Here is a 17,227-nt window from a genome sequence, read left to right as displayed (position 1 = left end):
GCTAACAGATGGTAATGCTAACAGATTTATATGAAAATGGTGTGATGTGAAAAGTGATATAATAGAAAGTATATCTGAAGTGTATTACGAAAGTTGATGAGTGATAATCGGTGATATACGTGATAGTGTCGAAAATAAAAGTGACGATAGTGAGTGATGAAATGAAATGGGGAATGAGGACCTTTTAATAAAACTATTTCGTTCTTCACTTTAACCACTCTAGTAGCATTTCAGGCCTTATCATAGTTTGATAGTAGTCTGAACTACTAGACTGCAAAACTACGGCAAGGGCTGATTGCTGCTAGCGTACACAGTGACCATTTGAGCAACATTGCTTAGGAACGTCTGTGTGATGAACGCAATAGAGGCTTATAAAAGCAAATGCTGGGAAGGAGCTTAGGGCAGATTAAGAGTGCCAGTACTACCCCTATCGCTACCGACAAAAAAAAAAAAAAAAAAAAATTACAAAGGATATTCTTATAAAATCGATATACAACACATTAACACAAAATCGTAGCTTAGTTGATCCGTATGATGAATGGTGTGGATATTTTATGTTGGGTCTGTGTTTTGGGGCTCAAATGGCCCGGTGTAACCCGCCATCTTTGATGAATGAAATTAGTGCTGTTTCTCTGGCTGGGTCGTTCGCAAGGATGTCTCTTATGTTGTTTGATATATCATAGCGCTCTCGTATTCCCTGGTAGAATGGACAGTTGACTAGTAGGTGTTCCACCGTCATGGTTATGTTGCATGTTGAACATATTCTGCGAAAAGGCCCCGTGGATCCCATATTGTGCGTAGCGTGAGTATGTCCAACTCGTAGGCGAGAAAGTATCAGTTGTTCGTGGCGATTGGTAGTGTCGGTCCATTGTGTAATTTCTCCCTTAATTTTGCGTATGAAGGGTTGTCTCACATTGGCCCATTCTTGAGCCCATGCTACGCGGATTGTAGACTTTAACCAATGTTTCAGATCCGCACCTGGTGTCAACCTGGTAAACATGCGACCGGTTCGTCCTATGGCAGCGAGGTGATCTGCTTCTACATTGCCTTGGATACCACAGTGGCCGGGTACCCAAAGGAAAACGGTTCTTGCGGGACAGTCCTTCTGAATAGCTTGAATCCATGGGTGCTGGGTTGTTGGAGAGTTGATCGTAGATAGGACGCTTGCTGAATCGGAGATTACGCAAATTGGTTTGGATGCTGGTGTTGTAATGGCCAACAGTATTGCAGCAGCCTCAGCAGAAAACACTGAGCACTGATTGGGGAGCTGGAAAAAGTGGCTGCTGTCCGTATCGGTAACACCAAAACCGGTTCTCCCCCTGGTCTTGGAACCATCAGTGTAGCGGAGTTGGTGAGTATAATATTTTCTAGCTAACAATTCGGTGACATGTGAGCGCATAGCAATGGAGTTATCTCCTGCCCGGAAGCGATTCGCGATGGAAAGATCAACATGTAGGTTTGCAGCGTCCCACCTTCTGGCTCCAACCCAGTGGACCTGCTCAACCGGGGGGAGTTCTAAATGGGCCAGATTTGCGAGGGCTCTATTCGCCTCTCTGAGGAGAAAGACCTCGTGGTCTCCCGTGTTTTTTTCGAGGTAGCCGATTGTTCGGCAGCACAAAGTCTCCACCATTTGGTACCGAAAAGGAAGCACACCTAGTTCTACGCAAGCTGCATCTGCTAAATGACAAACATGTATTATGACGACATTACGATGGGGATTGATTGATTTTTTTTTTTGAGATTTTCACTCTCCAAGAATTTTCTAAGGAATTCCTCCAAATATTTTGTTTTGGGTATCTCAAAAGAGAATCAAGATTTTTCCAAAAAAATGTCACATACAATACTTCAGGGCTTCCATCAGAAATTCCTATAATTATTTCCATTATTTCAGATATTTTTCAAAAAGCCTTTAGTCCTCTAGGATTTTATCCGGTGATTCTCCAATCAGTTTTTCTACAAACATCCTTCAAGACTCACGTTTAAAACATGTTATAATATTCAGCTAGAAACTTCTCTCTCTTTTGTTTAAAGATTTTAACATCAAATTTCTCTGAGGAAACCTTCAGGAATTACTCCAGAGATTGCTCCTAAGATTTCTTCGGAAATTCCTCCATTAATTCTAAAAGATTTCTCAAGGAAGTTTTCGCAACTTTTTTCTCGAACATTCTTCCAGGAGTTTTCTTCGTGGAAATTTGAATGAAATTTTCCAGTATGCTGAGAAATTGTTGAGAAAAATTCGTGACGTATTCCTAAAGCAAATTTTAGGGTACCTTCTGTTACAGTTACTTATGTAATTTCTTAGGTCACCTTTGATGGAAAAGATTTTTAGAAAGAGCCACTCTTGAAGAACTATTAGAAGATTTCCAAGATTATTGCTAAATTATTGCTAAGATAATTGAAAAATATAAAAGAAAAAATCAAATCTCGCAGGATATTGTGAAGCAACTCCTGAAAAAACAGGACGAAATTCTTAATAAAAAAAATGTGAAGGAATTATTGTTACTACAATCGTAGGATCTCATGAAAAAATGTTGGAGTGTTCACTGGTGTGGAACCTTAAATGAACTTTTCAATATTCTATGGGGATTTTTTGATAATTCATTCAAAACGTTTGGATGAACTCCAAAATTCCTTGGAAAAAACGCTGGAGAAATTTCTAGAAAAAAATCTAAAGAAACTTAATAATGAAAACAGGTCGAATATAAGGAATTATTTGTAATGTTCTTAATAGATTCATTCGAATAACCCCTCGAGGAACGTTGGAATAACCGTAGATGAAATGGCGTTGAAATTCTTGTCGGGTTTTCTTGGAAGAAATTCTGTGGGAAACTTTGGATATCTCTTAGATTAACGACTGTAGAATTCGGTTGAAAAGTTAGTGAAAAAGTATCTGGAAGAAGTCCTAGGATAGACTTTGTTCACAGGGAATACCCTGAGAAAATTACTAAAGGTAGTAACGTTGAAATGCTCAATCCTGAAGCAATTTCTGGAGAAATTCTTGTAAGCATCCTACGAAAAATTGCTGAAGAAATTGGTAGAGGAATGATGAAATCTCTGGAGCAACCACAATTATAATTCCTGAAACTGTTCTCGAGAAATATGAGAAGAAATTTTGTATCTTAATTATCTGCAAGCAAGATAATGGAAAAAGAGACTTTAGAGATTATTTTGGTTAAAATAGAGACTTCAGACTCCTTTTATCAAAAATAAAGACTTTTTAGAGACTTGCACAAAAATGGTATCTAAAATAAACCTGCTACCAGCCCTTGATATGTTAATCTTTCACTAAATAAATAAAGAGACATTAAAAACGTCAATCATGTTTTGGTAAGCTGATAAAAATTCATACTTAAAAGGATCTTCATTGAATAGCTCATATAGTGCTCATGAGAGCGGCGCAGCCGAAATTTTTTTTCGACTGAAGAGAGTTTTCTGTCAAATAATGGTAGCTCTGGATTATGACGCAAAAATCCATTGTCGTTAACATATTCTATCATAAATTACTGCCTCAAAGTAATTTCCCTGATTGTGATCAAAATTCCCTGAGGATTCCAGGTTTTTTCCAGGTTGAATAAAATTCCCTGATAATTCCAGGTTTTTCCGGGTAGTAGACACCCTGTTTATGTTATTTGGGATAGACCCGTCCCGATCGTAGTGCGATGCGGTATCCCTATTGTATTCTGCCACAAAATCAAATCCTACACCACCAAATTTTATAACCATTTTGACCCATTTTGCGAAGCCCATCGAATTCAATAAAATTTATATTGCCACTTACCCTGTCCTTCGTTCCAAGCAACGGTCCTATAATCAAGGGAAAGTTCGAATGCATCAAAATAAGAACACTTCGGTTTTCCTTGTTTTCTTCCCTCCTCCTACTCGTATTGTGTTTTTGCTTCCGTTTCTCCTCCTTTTCACTATATAAACAATTAGGTATTATATTTATGCATACGATACATTATCACGTGTTTGAACACCAATCGTGTTGTCTCTACCCTTAGGATGCTGGTTGGCGTTCAGTTCAAATTCACTCCGTGTGATACACATATCGGATACAACAGCGTGCAATGGGGGTTTCTATTCATTCTTCAATTTTACCTTTGTGTGGTCAAGAAAAAAAAAACTTTACATTAACGCAATTTGGAAGCAAAAGTGAAACTAACACCTATCAGATTGGTTGCAACGTGAAAATAAGTGACTCTTTACACACTTGATCCTAGCAACGGAAAAATACCTACAAAACATTTTAAATCTAGAAAAAAAAGACATAGTTAATTAACGGGTGTTTCTCTCTCAATTAGTTTGTGGCTCGAAAGCCAAAAACGATTTTCAGGTTCAATGACAATGCATCTAAATAAAATAAAACAATGCATATGAATATATTTGCCTGTCTCATTTAATAATTTTGATACTCCTACTCCATAAAGTGGTTGTTGAAGTGTTATATAACATACTAACCCAGTTGTGGCTGTTGTGTTTCAACTGGACAGCTGAACCAATCTAGATTATAGAAGGATTTTACCTGCAACTGCATACCGTTTCTCATCCCCCTCATCGCTGTTAAATATGTCTGAGTGTAATATTTTATACTGAACAAGTCACGAAACAATCGGAATTTTTCTGCTGTTTAACTGCTTTTGCTGCTGCTACTGGTGGCGGTTTTGGCGGTGACCGATCAAATAGCATCCACGGCGTCCACCTCTTCCTCGGAGCTGTACTCGTCACCGAACTCGATATCGTCGTCCAGGTCGTTGTCGACGAATGTGACTGTGTCGTTGATGCGGACCGACTCTGGGAACTCACCGTAGGTCTTGAGATTTCGCGCCTCATCCGGGGTATACTTGAGGATGACGTCCGCTTTCGAGTCCTGGTAGTCGCGCAAGCCGATGAGGATGATGTCGCCCTGGTTGATCCAGACCTGGTGTTGGGAAGGAAACGAACAACGGAAAAATCGGTGAGATTAGTTTACTGAAATGGATGTTATTGATAACATAAAAATCGATGCCATTGATGACCGTGCAATTCGTAGTTGCTACCCCGTGATTGACCAGAACAATCAACATTGAACTAGGAATCAATTGACGTAACTTGAGATTGGTTTACCATCTTCAGTGTACAATTTCAAGAATTCCAAACATTTTAAAGTCAATAACGGCGCCGGCCAAGTCCTTACGGTCATCGATGAAGGGAAGGAATCTTAGGGGTCTATTCTGTAAATCGAGTGGTTTCATGTGACTCATCTGTAGTCATTGTCGATCAAACAAGCATGCATATTTCAGATGTCACCCGTCGACTCCCATAGTAATCTAGTCACATAAAGTGACATCTGTCGAAAAACTCGAGTGACAGAGCCGAGACGAGCGAAATTTTTGGTCGACAGTGACTCCAGTCGAGTCGTTTTTGATCGACTCGACTTATAAAAAAGGGGGATCGGGAAAAGGTTTTTTGATTAGAGGGAAGGATTCAGATACAATAGGGGTATTCACTTAAGTTTGCGTAAACTGAGATAACTCTGAAGAAATATTTCAAATGAAATATTCCTATTCTGTCTCTATGGGATGAAAAGTAAGAAACAACAATCTAGTAACCTACCCAACAAAAATGTCAGGCTACTCAAAAGTTAGGGGTCTATTTTATAAATCGAGCGGTTCCATGTGACTCATCTGTAGTCATTGTCGATCAAAGCAAGCATGCATATTTCAGATGTCACCCGTCGACTCCCATAGTAATCTAGTCACATAAAGTGACAACTGTCGATAAACTCGAGTGACAGAGCCGAATCGAGCGAAATTTTTGGTCGACAGTGACTTCAGTCGAGTCGTTTTTGATCGACTCGACTTATAAAATAGGGCCCTTAATCACAATGTTCGCAATGTTTTGTACGATTTGTGTCAGTCGAGATTTCAGTTTAGTGTCTGTCCTTTTGATTGCTTTGGACATTTTGATTGTTGAGACCGTGTCTGGATCTTTGTTCGGGTAGTTTTTCACGATCATAAAAGTCATCCCAGTGTTTTGCAATGGAATAAAAATCATATGCATAAGCATAGATCACCATACAATTCGTAGTTGCTACTCCTGCCCTCATCGCCCGCCCCCGCAGGAGCAAGCAAAAAGAATCAAACACTACTCTGCAATGGAATAAAAAATCATATGGTCCTAAAAATAAAATAGTCAAATCTAATGCCTTTACTGCCTAAAACCTAATGTGATGACGAATGACAAAAACCGATGCACGTTGCGTTTAAATCTCGTTTAAACTTATTTGAAAAGGACGAACAGTACCCGGAGAGAGCAGTACTTCTGACAAGTTCTACCACCTTCATCAGTCGCATACATAACATCCCTCCAATCGTTTTCTTTAAAGCTCTTTGAAATCAACCTTCAATCGTTTTCCTTTTGTGTCTGAGCACTGAGATGTTCATGCGAAATCAGTATTTATTTTAAATCAATTTTATTCGCAAGTTTTTTGTTCGACTCGTTTCTGAAATTAATGTTTTGTTTGTTTATAAATAACAAATTTGATGATCGTTGTTATAACGTCCGACGCATTCTTGGACTGATCGACTGTGGAATCTCAACACATTGAAATGTTTCTTACACAGTTTATACAAATTTGTGAAATATTTGAGATACACAGTTTATCACGATATACGCGAGAATTTACGCCGATAAGTGAATACCCCTAATATGAATACATATCTGTAAGTGATACGATTTATGTAATGAATGTCAATTAAAAAAGTCATCTAGGAGAAAAGCACTAATCCGATTTAGGCCTTCTTTGTAATGAAAATTCGAAATTTGGAACAGAATTCTTACAAGTTGGAAATACGTGCTTTACCCAACTGTCGAAAAACTCGAGTGACATGGCCGTGTCGAGTGAAATTTTTGGTCGACAGTGACTCCGGTCGAGTCATTTCGATCGACTCGACTTATAAAATAGACCCCTAAGGGACCTATTTTGTAAATCGAGAATATTCATGTGACTCGTCTGTAATTACTGTCGATCGAAGTAAGCAGGCATATTTCAGATGTCACCCGTCGACTGCCATAGTAATCCAGTCACATAGAGTGACAACTGTCGAAAAACTCGAGTGACAGAGCCGCGTCGAGCGAATTTTTTAGTCGACAGTGACTCCAGTCGAGTCATTTTGATCGACTCAGGGGTCTATTTTATAAGTCGAGTCGATCAAAACGACTCGACTGGAGTCACTGTCGACCGAAAAATTCGCTCGACTCAGCTTTGTCACTCGAGTTTTTCGACAGTTGTCACTCTATGTGACTGGATTACTATGGGAGTCGACGGGTGACATCTGAAATATGCTTGCTTGCTTTGATCGACAATAAATACAGACGAGTCACATGAATCTGCTCGATTTATAAAATAGGCCCCTCAATTTAGGGGTCTATTTTATAAGTCGAGTCGATCGAAATGACTCGACCGGAGTCACTGTCGACCAAAAATTTCACTCGACACGGCCTTGTCACTCGAGTTTCTCGACAGTTGTCACTTTATGTGACTGGATTACTTTGGGAGTCGACGGGTGACATCTGAAATATGCATGCTCAGTGATGAGAAAAGTACTGGAGCAAACATTTACCGCCTCTACATTTACATCTTTCTACACGACCATCAAAATCCAAAGCAAACCATGACCGTTCAAAACCAAAAAATGTCACGGCTTTTCAAAACTGTAATCTTCTTCTTCCTAACGTTTTTCAACCCCGAATGCGAAATGACTCGAGCACAGTGGTGACACGATTTTTGCGGTTTTCGGGGTTTTGCATTTTTGCTCGATAAAGGTAGCATGAAATTGAACTTGTTTATATGTATCGCAACGGAATGATTGTTCTCTTTCTGTAAGAGCTAATAGATTTCAATTAGTTGAAAACACTAGCGAAATATTAGCGATTGAATGATTTAACACTATTTTCAATCATTCACCTTGGAATGGCTGCCCGAAAACGGTCATAGTGGAGAGACAAAAACAGTCAAGCAGTGTGTGAACCGTTGGCAGCGCAACGCCTGATGGTATTGATGCTGCTGCTGCTTTGTGTTTTGGTTGAATGGCAGAATCGATGAACTGTGGTGAATTGTGGTCACAGTTCCCAAGACTGTGCATGCTTACTTTGATCGACATTGTCCAAAGACGAGTCACATAAATCTGCTCGATTTACAAAATAGACCCCTTATAAAATAGGGCCCTTAACATGAAATATGTCATCACCAGCAGACCACTGGGAGCCCGATCAGGTGGAAAAACCTGAACAACAAGATCAAAATTTGTTTTCTAAAGGAATTACTGACGATCATATATAAAAATCAAAAATCTATATCTATATAAATAAGCAGTCTATTTTGCAAATCGAGCAGATTCATGTGACTCGTCTGAGGTCACTGTCGATCAAAGTAAGCATGCGTATTTCAGATGTCGCCCATCGACTGCCATAGTAATCCAGTCACATAGAGTGACAACTGTCGAAAAACTCGAGTGACACAGCCGTGTCGAGCGAAATTTTTTGGTCGACAGTGACTCCAGTCCAATCATTTTGATCGACTCAACTTATAAAATAGGTCCCTTAGGGTTTTGTATGTCACGAAATAAATTGAGAACAGAACATCCGATTTGCACAATTCTTACACTGTTGTCTTCTTGAAGGGCTCCGACGTGTTCGTGTGACGAAAAAGTTTAGGGAAGTTATCGGAAAATTTGGTAAAACGGGGCAGTACTAATATGTCATTTTCTATATACCACTGCACGAGTTCACTAATTTGACGTTTGAGCGGTAATAAGGGGTCTATTTTGTAATTCGAACGAATTGATGTGACTCGTCTGTAGTCATTGGCGATCAAAGCAAGCATGCATATTTTAGATGTCACCCGTCGACTCCCATAGTAATCCAGTCACATAGGGGCCCAGATAGCCGTAGCGGTAAACGCGCAGCTATTCAGCAAGACCAAGCTGAGGGTCGTGGGTTCGAATCCCACCGGTCGAGGATCTTTTCGGGTTGGAAATTTTCTCGACTTCCCAGGGCATAGAGTATCTTCGTATCTGCCACACGATATACACATGCAAAACTGGTCAATTGGCATAGAAGAAAGCTCTCAGTTAATAACTGTGGAAGTGCTCATAAGAACAATAAGCTGAGAAGCAGGCTTTGTCCCAGTTGGGACGTAACGCCATAAAGAAGAAGGGTGACAACTGTCGATAAACTCGAGTGACAGAGCCAAGTCGAGCGAAATTTGTGGTCGGCAGTGACTCCAGTCGAGTCGTTTTTGATCGACTCGACTTATAAAATAGGGCCCTATTTTATAAGTCGCTGCCGACCAAAAATTTCGCTCGACTTGGCTCTGTCACTCGAGTTTATCGACAGTTGTCACCCTATGTGACTGGATTACTATGGGAGTCGACGGGTGACATCTAAAATATGCATGCTTGCTTTGATCGCCAATGACTACAGACGAGTCACATCAATTCGTTCGAATTACAAAATAGACCCCTTAGTACTATACCATTTAATTCCACTAGAGTTTGTGGGGCCTATTTTGTAAATCGAGCAGATTCATGTGACTCGTCTGTATTCATTGTCGATCAAAGCAAACATGCATATTTCAGATGTCACCCGTCGACTCCCATATTAATCCAGTCACATAGAGTGACAACTGTCAAAAAACTCGAGTGACAGAGCTGAGTCGAGCGAATTTTTCGGTCGACAGTGACTCCAGTCGAGTCGTTTTGATCGACTCGACTTATAAAATAGACCCCTGTATCCTTTGACAAATACGCGTATTTCGACCCCAACTGTAAGGGTTCATTCATTTATTTCATAACGCCAAAAATGACCATTTTTGACCCCCACCCACCCCCTCATAACGCTTTTTGTATGAAAATTCTATAAATTTTGTATGAGCCGTAACATCATGAGGACCCACCCACATCCTTTAGCGTTATGAAATTTGTGAATGAGCCCTAAGGCCAAATATATTATATTAACAATATGGTTCACTTCCACTTATCCCATACACAAATTTGGCGACCCGTTTAGCATTGCCAACAGCACCATCTGTTGACGAAAAAGGTGACTAAACCAAACTTTGGTTGATTCCTTTTGATCGTGTACACTGCTTTGACGTCCCTCGGTGACATTTTTCATTGTTTTGATTTTAGATTTGCAGAGTTCGAGCTTAACATTTGAAAATGTACCGTAAAAACACCGTGCACAACCAAAATCATAAACGGAAATAAAAGATTGATTCAACTTATGATAACGTGAATAGTAAGACGCTTTATGTCTTTCAATTAGGACATGACTGTTGAATAACACCCGATGATTTTTAAAATCTTAGCTATTTTTGTACATGTAAAAGATGTATATTGATACTTTTTTAACTATGACAGTGCATCATTACTTCGATATATTTTGACGCGTGCAAATTTCAACGGTGGTCTACTTCACTTTATTTAAAGCCAAGTAGCCCGTCTTTCTTTTCAATGGACCGATGCACGAATTCACTAATTTGACGTTTAAGCGGTGCCGAATGCACTGGTTTCCTTGGTCACATAAATAACACGGCACCGCTAAAACGTTTAATAGTGATAGGTCCATAGCCATGTTGTTGAAGTTCCATCGACTCATGGAAATATCGAGTGATGGAACAGCAATGCTATGGAAAGCTGTTTGAGGGGATCATCATAGTAACCATACAATTTGATTTTTAGTATGGTTCCATGAATCGATATCGAGTAATGGAACATCGACTCATAGAGGTTTAATTGTAATGACAAGTTGTCTGAAATCGACACATAATTCTGTCGACCTTTTTGATAAAGGCGAATGATTCAGAGACCTTCCGCTGTGAAATCAATGCAAAGTATTCGATCCTAACGCCTTCATTTACAAACTCTTATGAAGCACGGTGTATAAATTGAGCAGCACTTAATTTGACTGTTCATTTGTCCCTTTTTCAAAGTCTGTCCAATGTTCCAGCAAATAATTTTGTTGATAATACAGACTGCTCTTCTATCGTATGTGTACAACTTTTTTTGAAACTTCGAAAAAGTTCATTTAGATTTTAGCTTGGTACTTTTCATATGTTACGCTGGATATGATATGAAGTGTCACTTTGATGAGACGAATGTTTAGAGTGTATTAGTTGCCACGTTTGCCTTGTTTGGCGCTACAATCACTGAAAAGGGGGTCGCCAGAAATAAATGAGAGTGACTCATATTGTTAATATAATATATTTGCCTAAGGCCGTCTTCAGTGTCGTGTACTAGACTCGACTTTGAGTTTGAGCGGTGCCGAATTCACTCGTTGCCATAGTTACGTAAATAACACGGCACCGCTTAAACGTCAAATAGTGAATATCATAAAATAGTATGGAGAAGTATTGAACCATAACTTGTTAAGATATTAAGGGGTCTATTTTATAAGTCGAGTCGATCAAAATGACTCGACTGGAGTCACTGTCGACCAAAAAAATATCGTTCGACACGGTCTGTCACTCGAGTTTTTCGACAGTTGTCACTCTATGTGACTGGACTACTATGGGAGTCGACGAGTGACATCTGAAATATGCATGCTTACTTTGATCGACAGTGATTACAGACGAGTCAAATGAATATGCTCGATTTACAAAATAGGCCCCTAAGGGGCCTATTTTGTAAATCGAGCAGATTCATGTGACTCGTCTGTTTTCATTGTCGATCAAAGCAAGCATGCATATTTCAGATGTCACCCGTCGACTCCCATAGTAATCCAGTCACATAGAGTGACAACTGTCGAAAAACTCGAGTGACAGAGCAGAGTCGATCAAATTTTTCGGTCGACAGTGACTCCGGTCGTCATTTTGATCGACTCGACTTATAAAATAGGCCCCTAATATGGGGTCTATTTCATAAGTCGAGTCGATCAAAATGACTCGACTGGACTCACTGTCGACCGAAAAAATCGCTCGACTCAGCTCTGTCAGCCGAGTTTTTCGAAATTTGTCACTCTATGTGACTGGATTACTATGGGAGCCGACGGGTGACATCTGAAATATACATGCTTGCTTTGATCGAAAATGAATACATACGAGTCACATGAATCTGCTCGTTTTACAAAATAGGCCGCAAGGGGTCTATGTGACTGAATTACTATGGGAAGCGACAGGTGACATCTGAAATATGCATGCTTACTTTGATCGACAATGACTACTGAAGAGTCACGTAAATTCGCTCGAATTACAAAATATGCATGCTTACTTTGATCGACAATGACTACTTAAGAGTCACGTGAATACGCTCGAATTACAATATAGACCCCTTAGTTTTAATAATTTTAATATCTGCTGTATTTTAAGTTTTTGAATTTTTCTTTATTCATCGTTTCAACCATTTCCACTCAAGCTATAAATGTATAAACAAGCCAAATTTTTATAAAATTGTTGCTGAACAAAAATTTACAAAAGAAAAACTACTATTATTTTGAGCGATTTCACCTGGTGCATAATTTTTTAGCCAGTAGTGTGAAATGTTTCAAATTTTGTGATAATGAAATTGAGTATATTTGTAGTTCACTGCCAAAATTTCATGCCGCTTTCTCATAAAGAAACAAAGTTACAACATGCCAAAGTTGAGCATTTTGTATGTAAATCGGCTTTCACTACTATTATTCTGAACACAACTGTACAAAATATACCCCTAAATTGATAAAAAACCTGTCGATTGTTGCACCGACGCTTATGGATGTTTAACACAGCGATCAACTGACTAATCGCCAGATAAAATCGGGTGACCGACGGTATCTGGTGTTTAGTAGGTCAACTTTGTTGGATTTTCCTTAAAATACCGATTTATCCAGCTGTTTAGTAGGATTACGTCGGCCCACCCTATTAAATCGGGTAATATTCGGTTGGTCCCTGTGTTAATTTTTCATCAGCGTCGGTGCAACAATCGATCGATTTTTTAACCAATTTAGGGGTCTATTTTATAAGTCGAGTCGATCAAAATGACTCGACTGGAGTCGCTGTCGACCGAAAAATTCGCTCGACTCAGAACTGTCAGTCGAGTTTTTCGAAATGTGTCACTCTATGTGACTGGATTACTATGGGAGTCGACGGGTGACGACATCTGAAATATGTATGCTTACTTTGATCGACAGTGACCAAAGACGAGTCACATAAATCTGCTCGATTTACAAAATATACCCCTTAGTCGGCTGTTGAACTGTCAAATGTTTAATGGGGTAGATTGAGAAAAAAGGCTGACTGACAATTTAAGACATTCTCACACCACGTACGTATCTATCCCAAGTTTGCTAGGACCCTGTTCTTCAAGCAGACACGAACCCGTTCTCCACAATAAAACCTAAGAATTAATGAGCAGTCTTATACAAACTGCCATACAACATGAAATTAATAAAAGATTTTCTAGCGAAAAAATTTCTAATTTGTGTTGTTGATGACCCTTGGGGGTGTCCCATTTTTCCCCGACCATCACGGATTTGAGTTCCCCCTAAATCCATAGAAGATCAGATACGTTTTCCAACTATTTCTCTAGTTTAATGCTTTTAAAACGTTGGTAGGGGCACAGGCCAGCCATTTTTGGATTCCGAAATGTTTCACCTTAAATAATGATAGGCCTTGAGCTACTGAACAACTTTGCCAAAGACGTCATCTTCCTAAGTAGTCAGGATCCTCAGATAACCACAAAACAAAAGTTTCATGCTCATTAGCGCCGCCTAGTGGCAGGATTCCGCATTTCAATTACCACCGCATATTACCCCATAATCTACTGAACAATTTTGCTGAACATCATTATCCTCTATATATTAATGGCTTTTCAAGATATCGATCATTCATAAAAACGGTCGGTAAACTGAATTTCGGTCGTAAAAAGAACCGTTGTATATAAACAGTCGTAAAAAGAGGTTGGAGTGTAGTTCGTTTTCTCGCGTCAACGGAGTAATTTTGTGTTCCTATTTATTTTTCCTAGATTTTGACTTCAATCGAGGATGGATTACCAAATGGTGATTCATGCTTGTGATAGCAAAAATGTGTATCATGGCAATATTATGTTTATGTAATCTTTAAACGAACTTTGGATGGTTCTACACTATAAGTGTCGGTATAAGCCATTAAAATTAGTTAGACGTCCTATTCTTTTATTTATTTGTCCAAAATACTAAAAATTACCATTGGGTAACACTAAAAAAGTCGACGCGCTGACAGATAACTTTTTAAATTGAAGTTACATGAGTCGCGTGATGCATCACTTACCAGGGTGATTCCTGATCATGCAGTTTTGGAACCCTCCCACTGACAAAACTCATTCCTATGAAAGCCATAGAGATGCAAAATTGATCTCGGTCTCTAGCTGTCTCCAGTAACAATGTACGTCCCACTAACATTCCTTTCCTTCCATGAAGACCAAGGGCGTGGCCGGTGCCGTTATTGACAATAATTTTTTTTTTCTATCTTTATTAACGAGATTTTTAGCCCTGGGTTAGTTCATCTCGGGACCAACGGCTTTACTTCCCTTCCGAAGGAAGTCGTCACTACTGAAAATTTTTAGTGACTATCTCGGGGATGGGATTCGATCCCAGATCCTCGGCGTGAATTGACAATAATAAGTTTGGAATTCTCCAAATTGTAAATTGAAGGTGGTATGATACTCCCAACCCAAGCTGCAGTTGATTCCCTGAACAATTATGATTATTTCGGTCAATCACGGAGTAGCAACTACGAATTGTGCGGTCATCAATGCTTATGTTTATGGGTTAAATATTCATCGAATTCGAGAGTTTCTTGCAAATTTTAGATTGCATTACTCAAAATAAATCTGCGTCAGATCACCTTGGAACGGTAAACTTTCAAAATCGCGCGAAATCTAGGTAGTTGCAACAACCCTGCTTGCAGTGCAATGCTATCGTAATGAACATGAGAAATAAGGCAAATGCTAAAATATATAGAGACCTAATTGAATGATTGCAAATAATTGCGTTGTAATAATTCGGATGTAATGCCAGTACTAATATAGGAAATGGAATACATACAAGCTTCGAAAAATTTAGAAACGTTCTTAAACTGAATTCGTCTTATCTGTGGAACATTCTTCTTTATATTGAATACAAAACAAAGCTACAAGTAACAGTGCATTTCTTTGCATTTATGTAGTTTATACTTCAAACACAAATGAGTAACATTCCTTTTCGATTCAGGATTTCACAACGTAAGTTAACGTCATCGAATTGTCCTATTTTATAACAAAGCTATATCTACGTAAATTGATCTTCATGCAAGGCATTTTGCATCCCCTTTTGATCGAAACAGCCAAGGCTGCATTGCGAAAAAGAAAATAAGAGTTTGCGTCGACGTCATAAACTTTTGCAAACACAGACTTGCATTCGGAACGCGGAAAAGGGGGTGAGATTTTGCTCTGTCAGCAAAAACCTCAGCGTTCTGCCACCCCCTTCATATTTGGACTTAGATCTACCTGGCACGAAACGCTTCCCCCTTTTTGTGCAGCATCGATTTCTTTGTTTGCCCAGCCAGAGGAGAGGAATCCCGGAAGTCGTGCTTACCTTTTTCCGGAGCTTGCCTCTGATGTGACACAATCGCTTGACACCGTCGAAGCACATCGCCTCCAGCCTGCCATTGCCGAGCATTTTTGTGACCTGTGCGTATTCCTGTTCGTCTTCCTTGAAGATCAGCTCACGCTTTTCCGATTCGTTTTCGTTCTTACCGCGACGACGGTTCTTTCCTCCCTTTCCCTTATTCTTCGGCATGGTGGTTTCTGGTGCTGTTTAGTCTAGTTTCAAGCACTTCCCGTAGGTTTAACGACGGAATTTCCCGACGACAAAAGCGATTAATCGCAAACACACAAATGGCGAACCTAGTCGCACACGCGAAAAAGAGAGCTGGAAAGCAGTTCGGCCTCGCGGATGACAGATACGGGACCGTCGTGCGCACTCGGTGAAGTTTTGCGCTTCGCAGCGCGGCCGTAATGTCAAAAGGGAGCTGAAACGAATGTGCGTTCAATGCCACCAAGGTTAGTTTACATCGCGGTGGGAAACGTGATAAGAATATGGCTGCGTACTCGGCTTCATCGCCATTTCGTATAATAATCATTTGGCATAATGTACGTTCGACAGAGATCTTTCATTCAAAAAAACGGATAGTCACAATAATATTGAATTTTAGTTATTAAGATTGCATTTGACCTATAAACCCACTGCGGTAATGTTGAATCGATTGTCTGAAGTGTCATTCAACTCTAATACAGTTCCAGATGAAACCAAGGGTTCTGTAAGCCTTCTTTTTTACATGCGACGTACACCCAAAATTTAATTGAACCCATTTAAGCCCCTGTTGTCCTTCTGACATCAGCTAGAGTGAGGAGGTATCCTAAATAGGGGCCTAAAATGTTTAATAAAATCTTGTTTTTATTTAATAACACGAAAGAGTATGTTACTGGAACAATTTTAGCAATTTTTCCCGATCAAATAACGGCTATATCATATTTGAAAATTTGGTCCGTAAATGAACCTTGACACTTTTGATCATGTTTTATGTTCGTTTAGTTGACAAAAATATCACAGGGGTTTTATTTTTAACACTGGGGTTGTCCCTATCTGACATTTCGGAAGGGACACGGTAAACAAAATACACCCAAATTTTGAGTTTGAGCCAAAGGGTGTGACAAAATCTAAAAATAACTTAATAGAATGTTTTTTTGATTTGAACAAACAAAAAACATTTAAAAATTGAGTAATCATGTGTTTTTAGCCTAAACTTAAGCGTTTGGTACTAAAATTGGGACAGGGCTTTAGGACCCTGTTGCGAAAAGTTGGCGTGTGCGTTGCTAGTATTCAGGAAGTGCGTTGGCTAAGATCTTCTTCTTCTTCTGTCTGGCGTACCGGTTCCGCTTTCCGTTGCCGTTCCGCTATCATTGTGTTTGGGCCTTAACGACAAACCCGATGACGTGAAAGACGCGGTTTACGAAAGTCTCGACAAGACCTATGGAGAATGCCCAAAACACGACGTGAAAATCGTCATCGGTGACGCTAATGCGCAGGTCGGAAAAGAGTACTTCTTCCACCCTATCATTGGTACAGAGAGCTTTCATTCTGTTACCAACGACACACCAGTAGCACCTGTTTTGCACGCAAGGATATCCGCAAGCACACTTGGCAACACCCAAATGGCGAACTTTGCAATCAAATCGACTATGTTCTACTAGAT

The 17,227-nt window shown here is 39.6% G+C and overlaps 1 protein-coding gene across 1 annotated transcript; it reads right to left on the bottom strand.

The window, feature by feature from the left end:
- Window positions 1-3,851: 3,851 nt before the first annotated feature.
- Window positions 3,852-15,939, bottom strand: LOC5564636 (eukaryotic translation initiation factor 1A, X-chromosomal). Its single transcript, XM_001648957.2, has 2 exons — window positions 15,568-15,939; window positions 3,852-4,918 (listed from the first exon to the last, which is right to left on the bottom strand). The coding sequence occupies exons 1-2, from the start codon at window positions 15,769-15,771 to the stop codon at window positions 4,676-4,678; spliced, it is 447 nt and encodes a 148-aa protein (XP_001649007.1). The 5' UTR covers window positions 15,772-15,939; the 3' UTR covers window positions 3,852-4,675.
- Between the last annotated feature and the right edge of the window lie 1,288 nt (window positions 15,940-17,227).

Source organism: Aedes aegypti, chromosome 3 (assembly GCF_002204515.2).
Source record: "Aedes aegypti strain LVP_AGWG chromosome 3, AaegL5.0 Primary Assembly, whole genome shotgun sequence".
Lineage (NCBI taxonomy): Eukaryota > Metazoa > Arthropoda > Insecta > Diptera > Culicidae > Aedes > Aedes aegypti.
The sequence above is the reverse complement of the archived record's forward strand: the minus strand, read 5'-3'. Positions and strand labels throughout refer to the sequence as shown.